Source organism: Hyperolius riggenbachi, chromosome 9 (genome assembly GCF_040937935.1).
Source record: "Hyperolius riggenbachi isolate aHypRig1 chromosome 9, aHypRig1.pri, whole genome shotgun sequence".
NCBI lineage: Eukaryota > Metazoa > Chordata > Amphibia > Anura > Hyperoliidae > Hyperolius > Hyperolius riggenbachi.
The window spans coordinates 107,927,174-107,937,737 of NC_090654.1; the positions used below are offsets into that span (position 1 = coordinate 107,927,174).

Below are 10,564 nucleotides of genomic sequence, written 5' to 3' on the forward strand. Positions count from 1 at the left end.
TCACTAACTCATCGGCTTCTATTGGCTGATAAGACCCCATGATATCATGACAAGCACAGTCTTTACTGCGCATGGCCTGGAAAATTCCATGTTCCAGGGACCTGTCACCCTGTTTTGAGGAGGCCATTGTTTAATGTACTTGTGAGAATATTTTCATAACAATAGCTCATGTTTAGTTTGTTCATCGCCAGCTGGTCTGGCCTCTGCACTGGATATCTCTGATACAGCCTTGGGAGTTCAAGTACAATGTTTTACTGAAAATCAGAACTGTCTTTATTTATCTCTAAAAGAAATTCTCCTTAAAGGGCGATTCTGCACATCAAGTCTTTTAACTAACTCAGTTAAAGTAACTGAGGCCTACGAATTCAAGCATATAATACTTAAATTCTAGCATACAGGACGGAAAATTTAAAAGTACCGGGGGCGCAAGAGCATTGGGAGATTGAGGACTTATAGCTTTGTGCTGCATCAAACAGTGCAAGTCTGCAGTTGTATCAATTTTCAATGGGTTCCCTGCTGGAATCTATTGGAAATTGATGTGCAGTGTGTGGTAGGAATCGATTCCTTCTGAATTGATCCTTTTCAGAAAGGAATCTATCATTTTGGAACATTGGATGGAAATCTATAAGTGTACAGTCAGCTTTGGCGCTATATTTTATCTATTTGTTTTTAATGTATAGAACTGTGTTTTTAACAGGTGCCTTTACTTTTCAGCTCTGTTCATTAAGCCAAACCATTAACAAGGACCCAGTGAGACATCTGCAGAAATTGTTTACCGGTATTCTGGTCTCCGTTTACATGGAAATAATGATCAGCCATCTGCGAGTTTAACAGTTCCAGAGAAAATCAATGAGAAAAGGAATGAGAGAGAATGAAGATGTATGCCTTCCACTTCATAAAGATACAAAAACTGCAAACTGTATTCTAACCATATACTGTATGTGTAACCATATTTATATCCATAATATATAGAGAGAGATATTTTTGGTTTTCTTACATAGCATTGCAGAATTCTAGCATTGGTGTATTATGGAAATCTTGATCATAAATGGTCTTTTGTAGGTAACTATATGTGAATAAAATTGTATGAACCATGAACCTTTAACTGATTCTTTCTACAGTAAACACTCATGACAGTGTATAGGTTCCTCCGGGCGCTCCGGTTTCCTCCCACATCCCAAAAACATACAGATAAGTTAATTGGCTCCCCCCTAAATTGGCCCTAGACTACAGTACTTACACTACATAATATAGACATATGACAATGGTAGGAATTAAATGGTGAGCTCCTTTGAGGGACAGTTAGTGACAAGACAATATATATACTGTACAGCGCTGCGTAAGATGTCGGCGCTATATAAATACTAAATAATAATAATAGGTTACCATTCTGTTTCTGTGCAGCAACATGATGCATTTCTTAGCCTGGTCAAAACAAACTACTACCACCAATAAAGGTAGAAGGAACTGACTGCAAATGTGTCCTTCATTTTAATGTACTCCGCCATTGTTTGGTTTATTTCCTACATACATTAAGAAATATTGGTGGTCACTACAGAGCTACAAGTTATTCTGTCTGTGTCTTCTTCTCTGTGACCCCCGTGCTGCCATATTTTGTTAATATGTCTGTGACTATTGGTGATAGATATAATCATTTGAAAAATATCAGTGGAGGCTTGTGTGTTTACGATAAAATGAGTGCATGAAAAAAGGATAAAAGGGCCTGGCTGGATAATGAAATTCCGCCGGTGGATAATGAAATGTCAATAATGATAAACATTGTTAATGAAATTGGTTAAGAATAAATACCGGTTTAAAACAGACGGGAGTTGATAATGCAAATATATTAATGTTAAAAATCGTAACATAATTCAACAATAAAGCTTAGCCCAACCCTACTCTCACACAGAACTCTCCCCTGGTGGTGAAACTAACCACTCTCCCCCCCCAGTGGTGCCTTACAATAAAGTGAACCTCCGGACTAAAAATCTACTCAGCAGAACTGAAAAGGCTTGGTGTTTCTTTAACAGTTTCACAACATCAGAACTTTGTTTTTCTTAACAAAGCATCATTTTTAGCTGAATTTTTAGCTAAGCTCCACCCATCAAAGAAAAAAGTTATTATTCACGTTGCCTAGCAACTGGGAGAGGTGCTCAGGACACAGGACAGTTGGAACTGTGTCTCATGCTCCCTGTCACCTCCTTTCAACCAAAAAGATGGCTGCCATCATGAAATCAAACATTTTCCTGTTCTTTTAAAACAGTGTGGGTAAGAGATTATATTACCTATCTATTTTAATTAACATACCTAATGTAACTTAATGGTAGTATGTTTGTTTAGGCTGGAGTTCCTCTATAACCTCCCCCCTGGTGGTGCCTAATCCTACCCCCTCCCCCCCCCCCCCCCAGTGTTGCCTAACCCTAACCGCCCCTGGGTGGTACCTAACCCTAACCACTCCCTCTGCAGAAACACCCTTTTACACATAAAAATAATATGACAAATGACAAAAACTATAACGTTCCAAGCTTCTAAAACGATAACATACTTCAAAAACTTTAAGGTTCTAATGTTAACGATATTTATCAGGCGCCGATAATTGCATTAGAGTCTATGGCGGCGCCCTTTTCGTCCACTAGCCGCCGGCGCCCTTTTTTCCTGTTACCAATAAAATACATGAGGTAACTGTTACAGTAGTGGTGATATACCTACATCTTACCACCGAATAACACTAGAATATTGAAAATATTTGTTTATATTGTAGTATGCTTGTAACTATTCTATTTGCTTAGTAGATTTCAGTATAAAAGTTGACCGGGTGTTGCATAGACTGACTAGTGCCATATTTGACATTTGAAAAGATAGAAATAAAGGGACCTTAGCTGAACGGAGGAAAACCAGGCGTGTGATGGATGCATGGAGGTCTCTCTTTACTGATGACCAGCATATAACACATTATACCCCAGGTACAAATACATTCTCAAAACAAACGTTTTGTTATCTAAGTACACTGTCACAAAAACGTCTGCAAGTGAGCATTTACCAAGAGGCATTTTGGGTCTTGGCCCTCGGTAGTGGGTGTTTCTGCCTTTTGGGACAAGCAGAGATAGAAGCAAGTCAGGAGAGACAGACTTTGTGGTTCACCAACACCAAAATGTAGCTGTGCTGTACAAACTATTTATAATAGGAACAAAAAAACAAACACAACCTTGCCATTGGATGGGCTATTAACTAAACTTATGCTTTGAGAATTTTTTTTCTACGCAAGACAAGCGTAATACTTCTCTTAAACCAATCAACTCTTTTCCAGCACAAATTAAAACTACATATGGCAGCCTAGCAAATAGCCAGCGTGATTTTCCAAATTAGGCAAAAACTGGTTAGAGTGTGTTATTCTGGGGTGTGTCACTTGGGTATAGTGGAGGTGGGAGCAGAGCTGGTTCTAGCACCAATGGGGCCCGGGGCAAAAGTACCTTGGGAGCCCTCCTGACCTCCACCATCCCCCCCCCCCCCGACCTCTTCTATCCCTACTTCCATCACTATTCCGCCATAGGTAGTTCCCCCACAGTATAGATAGCCAGATGTGTCCCCCAGTATAAGGTAGCACCTCACAATATAGATAGCCAGATGTGTCCCCCGGGATTAGATAGCCCCTCCCCCCAGTATAGATAGCCAGATGTGCCTCCAAGGATTAGGTAGCCCCCCCCCCCCCAGTACTGATAGCCAGGTTTGCCCCCCAGGATCTGGTCGTTCCCCCCTCAAATATCTAATGTGGCAGCTGTACCCCCCAGTATTAGGTAGTTTTTGTAGTACAGATAGCCATATGTCCTGCGTTTTAGGTAGCCTCACTCTCCCCAACTCCCCCATATGCAGAGCTATGCATGCGGAAATAATTTAAAACTCACCTGTCAGCGCCGCCAGGTTTTTCAAGTCTTCTCCCCATCACACAGTTCCCTTTCTCCTCACTGACTTTTCTAGTGGTGCAGTAATAAGAGGCGCCACTAGGGGGCAGCAGAGAGGAAACACGGATCTGTGTGACGAGAAGACTTGCAGAAGTTCCCAGCAGTGCTGTCACGTGAGTTACTGACGTTTCCGCTTGCATAGCTCTGCATACGGGCAGGCAGGAGGGGCACTTGGGGGGCCCTTCCTCATTCCCCTGCCTGCCGCTGCTTCCCCCAATGGACGCGGTACCCAGCAGCTGGGCCAGATAAATTGAGTTTTCAGCTATCCGAAGATGGGACAGGCTTGGGGGGGGAGCTAATGGTAGCGCCGGCCCTGGGTGGGAGGAGTATTGTGTATGTAAGTATTATTTGTCACAATGTGAATTTGTGCTATAACTAAGGACCAGTGTGGGTCCGAAGCATGTTAGCTATACAGGTTTTTAACCTGTTTCAATAAATATTGGACACTTTTTGCAATGGCTATTGTTCGGAACTCCTCCTTTTTGTTCATAAAAGTGGGTTGATTGAGCTTTTATTTACCAGCTGAGCAGTACTCTCAGGAAAAACAGGGATCCCTTTGCTCACATGGACACTAAATGGGCAGTACTGATTAGAGAAATCTGGAAAATATATATACACAATCAATCACTTTCCCAGACTATCTATTTCTGCCACTGTCACATATCCCTTCCCCCATGTTTCAACCCCACTGTTGAAAAACTCCTGGCTCATCCCTATGAGTCCCTATGAGTCTGGCTCATCCCTATGAATGAAGGTGAGAGAGGGCTCCTGCATTGCCCATCCTAGACACTGGGTGGTGGTGGACTGAATAGTTTCACTCCTAGAGGGTTAGGAATATCTATTTGCCCATCAGTTGGTCTCTTTATTATCAGCCATCCATTTCAGTGGGACATGGACAGTTATTAGGTCAAAGCATCATAAGTAATCACAACTAATAAGACAACTCTTCTAAAGCCCACTTGATAGCCAATTTCACAGCTTCAGCATTTTTATCATGCTCATTTATTTGTAGACTACTACTGGGTGTTCCGTTCCATTCAAATACATACATAAAATACAGCTCCTAGTGGAGCCTAGTTCTGATAACAAAAGGTGCAAATACACTTTAAATGGAACTTGACTTCGGTTGTGTGTACAGGTATCCCCCAAAAGCGTTTACAAAACCATAGACTTTAAACAGCAACCTCTGAGCATATTCCCCTCCCACCGGAAGCAGCTCTGCCATGTGTCATCACCTCCCCCCCCCCCCTTTCTCCATAGTAACAGATGCATCACTTTGCTATCAGTTCAGTGCTCAGTCTCCTCGTTTTTGACGCACCAGCACACGTTATGTCTCGGCAGCACCATACCCTGAAATGTTGATTTTGCCTGTGGTACTCCAGGATGTTTAGATTTAGACTAATTGTGCAATTTGATTTGTCCAATCGTGCAGAGTGATTGGTCATATATGATTTGTCCAATCAGACAAAATCAGATTGGTCTAATTAAATTGCACAATAGGTCCAATGTAATTGGTTTGATTGTGCAATGTGATTGGCACAATCGTGCACTATGATTGGTACAATCCTGCAATTGGATTGGTACAATTATGCAATTAAATTGGTCCAATCATGCAAGGTGATTGTTGAAGTGTGATTGGTTAAATCTGATTGGTACAGTCATACAATGTGATTGGTCTAATCGGATTGGCCCAATCGTGCAATGTGATTAGTCCAATCTGATTGATCCAATCATGCAATTTGGTTGGTCCAATATGATTGGCCCACTCTTATTGATTCAATTGTATTGGTTCAGTCCGATTGACCCATTCATGCAATTTGATTGTTCCGATCTGACTGGTACAATCTAATTGGTCAAACCATGCAATCCTGGGTGGTACACGACATCCAGAGAGCTGGCGTACACACTCCAGGCTTGGGAATCATAGCACGACACCAGCTATTATAGTACAATATTGGGAATATAATACAATAAGATCCTTAGTAACCGGCACAGGGTGGGGGGGGGGGGGATTGTCTGATGCTGGATACGTGCTTTCCAGTTGCTTGATCAACCAGCCGAAAATAGCACTAATCTCCCCCCGTGCACCAGAAGCAACTTACCAGTCTTCCGGGTGCTGTCTTTTACTCCTATTCTTTTACTACTGCTATTCCTGTAGCACCCAGCGGCATTCCGGCATCCTCTATGTACAGTGAGCGGGGGGGCCTTAGGAAGGCCCTTTTTCTCGAAAAGTGCAACCATCTCCGGCTATCCTGGATCCCTGAGTGGAGTTGGCTTTATTGATCTCCACCTGCCTGCAGTGGTTAGTTGCCCCTTTGCAACCTCCCTTTGTGAGTAGTACCCTCTGTTTATAATTTTTGCTTCTGCTATAATTTGTTACATACCACACCATTTGGGCTCCCTGTGTCTCTGTGTTTTTTCATCCCAGAGTGACTGTTCACCCTTTACTTTCCTCTATGTACAGGTCCCGGCATGTCATGAGACCCGATGTGGATCACATGACATGCCAGTACCCATATATTGGCGCAGGGATGCCGCTGGGAGCTGCAGAAGTGTAGAAGACGGTGACTGGAGGATTGGTAAGTTGCTTCCGCTGCAGAAAACTCCACACAAACTGTACAGCTGCAAAAGTACTGCCCCTGTTCTCCCCCCAGGCATGCTGGTTAGTTGAGACTTCCGGATGCTTGAGTTCCGGATAATGAGGGTTTTACTGTATAACTGATTGTAGTACTATCGCCAGCCCATACCAAACTAGCATACATACTTAATGAGTGCAGCAAAGTTTTGTCTTCTACAAAAATATTACTTTAGTAGTAAATTGAGACGGTTTTCTTCTAATACAATGGTAAGGGGTCTTTCACACTACGGGCTTAATTCACTAAACCGTGATAACTCATATATCACACCTTATCAAGATATCACACGTTATCAAAGTTATCACATGTTATCAAAGTTAACATGCCTTATCAGAGTAACATAGCGAGCGCTACGCTACCAGTATAGTTAGCCAGGTGCCCCCCCCCCCCAGTATAGGTAGCCAGATGTCCCCCCAGTTACAGGTAGCCAGATGTCCCCCCACCCAGGCAGCCCACTATTTCCACAGTAAAGGTAGCCAGATCCCTCAGTATGGATAGCCAGATGACCCCCACAGTAGAGGTAACCAGATCCACATTTCTCCCAGTCAGTGTCTCACAGGTGGGTCACATGATAAGAAACCCTAGCTGTCGCCATGGGGAACAGACATTAAGAAACACTGAGGAGAACCTGCATCAAATATGCGGCACGGGAACCTGGAGAGGTAATAGACACTTTGCTCCTCTCTGCTCACACTCTGCGAATTGCATCTTTTTTGCCACCGGGTAATGCCAAAACATGTCAAACTGACAAGATTCACATCTGAGCATGACTGTGGCTACGTTCATGTTTAACTCGGGAGATAAAACTAAGGATAATTAGCTCAGCAATGACAGGAACGAATTGTAAACATTACAAACACAACACTTGAGTGGGAGCACACTTGTCTGTTTGTGTTTTTTGCCCAGGAAAACTGAGAACCAATGTAAATTAATGGCGGACTAGTGCACACTTCAGGCTGGTTTTACACTGTAAACCAGCATTGGTGTTGCAGTGCGTCGCACCCGATCCACCTCATCGCACTGTCAAAAACAGGCCTTCAGGAAACACCGTGCTAAAGCGCGCACAGAAAACTAACAGACAAGTGTGCTACAAGCTAAAGGCTATTTAGCAGAGCAGTTTGTCTAAATGATGATGCTATCATGCAAGAAAAGTTACAAATGTCCCTGTACCCTTCAGTTCTTCCCTGCTAGCAAGCATCTTCTCCTGTTTGGACAGTAGGCAGAGGTCACACAGATAACATTAGTCGTTCCAGCCCCCAGCCTGTATCTGACAGCTAAACTAAGGAGAGGGAGGAGGAGGGAGAGAAACACTGTATGTGTCTTATCTATGTTACAGAGAGCATTCCTGCAGCCTTTGTTTTTAAAGGACCATAAAGAGTTACATAAACAGGGGCAATAAATCTTTTTTGAGGCCGCGGGGCCCCTGACCTTTTACTAGATCAAAGCAACTGCTTCTGATGCCTGGTGGATAATCCAGCTCTGCTTACACGCCCTTAGCTTTGACAAGGCCCATCAAAGTATTTTGTGCCGGCTGCTGCCCCTCCGTTGAGCTTACTGGTGATATAAATGTAGGTGTACTGTATATCAACGCCCCTGGAGCTATGATGGAGTATCCGGGGACGTATACTGTAACATAAATATTAAGTGGTTAAAACCTGTATGCTGGGCATCTTACATGATGTTTCTCTCACTGAAAGGAAAAAAACACCTATCAGAATCGTACTGTTTTATGCCAGGAAGTCCCATCTCATTAAGTGGAATTTGCCGACTGTTATATCTGATTGGAAGCCATTGGTAAACCTAGCCCTTCCTTTATTTAAATTAACCTTTCAGTCTTGTAATCAACCAGCCAAATTTGCCAGTTTGGACTATATGAGTTTAAGCCTCAATTTAGATACCCAATTTAGATATCAATATAGATATCAATATATCTGTGCAAGACCTTGTACTTTAGAACTATTTTATGTCTTATACCACGATTCATGTACCCTGTCTGACAGAATTTTGTTTCATGATCGAACATCTGTAGTAATTATTTAAATGTGCACTAATGTCCCTGTGATTTAATTTATTTTGCTACGGATTGCAATACCTTTAGTTTGTGTTATGTTTGTTGGTTTTATATCTTGAAAACAGCAATAAAAATTATCTTACAAAAAAAGTGGTCTGTTTATTACTATGTATATATTGTATACAGCCTATTTGATTCTACTGATATCTCTTAGGCAGGGTTCACATTAGAGTTTTTTTGCGGACCTGAAGTGGAACGTATACTGTATGGAACGCATGCAAACGGATCCAATGTTAATCTATTGAACCGTTAACATGCGATCCGTTGCATATGTTCCGCTCCACAGACCGAAAAAATGCTGCAGGCCCTAATTTTCCAGACCGTTCTGCCTAGCGGAACAGAACCGGTAACAAAATACTGTGCATTGGGGGCAATGGGGAACGGAATGTTTCTTCACACTAGTAAGGGAACAGACTGTTCAGAGGGCATCCACAGGGCATGGGGGGGTGTGGGAATGCGAAACTGAGCGGTGGGAGGTTGAGGGAGGGTGCAGCAGGCGGGCGGGTGGGTGAGCGAGGGTGAACTGGGCCTTGAATACATACCTTAAGGTCTGTTGAAGCCGGCGGTAGAGGCTTCCATCTTCTTCCGCTTCATGTGACTACATGACAAGTCACGTGACTAGTCACATGACGCGCTGTGTAGTCACAGTGGAAGAAGAGGAAGCCTCTACCGCCGGCTTCAATAGACCTTAAGGCATGTATTTAATAGCGGATCCGAGATGAAAAACTAACTATAGCAACTAACTTGTCTATGTATCTTATCTAAAGTTTAGATAGTTTACACAGCATAGCTATCTGCAAACAGCTTATATTGTGTATGATTATTTATTCCTGTGATGCAATGAGAGCGGCCATGTTGTCTTGTCATTACACACAGGCTAAACTGATCTGCATCTCCATTCCTCAGCCTGTGCAAACTCCACGCCCCTCCCCTCCCCACTCCCCACAGTGGAAAAGAGATCAAGACAGGGAAGAAGGAATAAGAAAAAAGAGGCAAATAGAACAGAAGTGGGAAAGAGAAGGAAACTATGATGGAGAAATGAATAAGAGACATTGCAGCAGCTATCCAGCAACTAAGAGGTTACATTTGCTCTGCATAGATGACTGGCTGCTTCCCTCCTTCTGCAGGGAGTCCCTGCCAGGGACATGATTTATAGCGTGGTCTGAGGGCTGGGGAGGTCATGAACTCCGTGAAGTATCAGGAGTCTGCTATAGCCAGCCTGCATCTAGCTCTATTGCTGGCTTTATTCCTGCAGTCCCTGCTCGATGGATTTATTGCCCGTCCACATCTAACTCTGCCGATCAGCGCAGAGACCCCAAGTAATGTGCGAGGCAAGTGAGCAGTGCCCTGTCACAGCGTTGTATACTTTACACACAGAAAGCACACAGGAAGCTCCTGTGTGTGAAGTATACAGAGCTGTGACAGGGAACTGCTGCTCGCTTCGCTCATTACAGAGTCACCGCTGATCTGCAGATTAGCATATTGCCGGGCTGGCTGGTTACTCCTCCTCCTCCTGCAGAAGTTTCCTCCTCTCCTGGCTGAGTTCCCATGAGGTAATGCAGGATGGGACTGAACGCCGCGGCGTTCAGAGATGTTGGGGGAGGGGATACATTCATTTTGGTGACAATTAGGTATTAAATAAATTTAATAAAATATTTTTGGGGGATGAATGCCTATAAAGTATATGTCAGGGGCTGAATTCTAAAAGCATCAATATTTGGTCTCGGATCCACTTTAAGGGCAAATGGAGTGAAAACCGATCCGATCGATCGGTGATCCGATATGTTTTCACGATCAGTTTGCCAGTGTGCACAGAGCCATCCAGATCCGGTGAAGCGGAGACCGGACCTACTTACTGGATCCGTTTGGCTGAAAACGCTAATGTGAACGGGGCCAAA

General features: G+C 43.4%; 1 protein-coding gene across 2 annotated transcripts in view; it reads left to right on the forward strand.

Annotated features, from left to right (window-relative positions):
• Positions 1–8,654, forward strand: part of LOC137532598 (acyl-coenzyme A thioesterase THEM4-like) — a 54,492-nt gene extending 45,838 nt beyond the window's left edge. For both annotated transcript variants that reach the window (XM_068253284.1, XM_068253283.1), the window contains exon 7: positions 715–8,654. In XM_068253284.1, the coding sequence (XP_068109385.1) occupies positions 715–740 (26 nt within the window). In that variant the 3' untranslated portion in view covers positions 741–8,654. The remainder of the gene's footprint in view (positions 1–714) is intronic.
• The last annotated feature ends 1,910 nt before the right edge of the window (positions 8,655–10,564 follow it).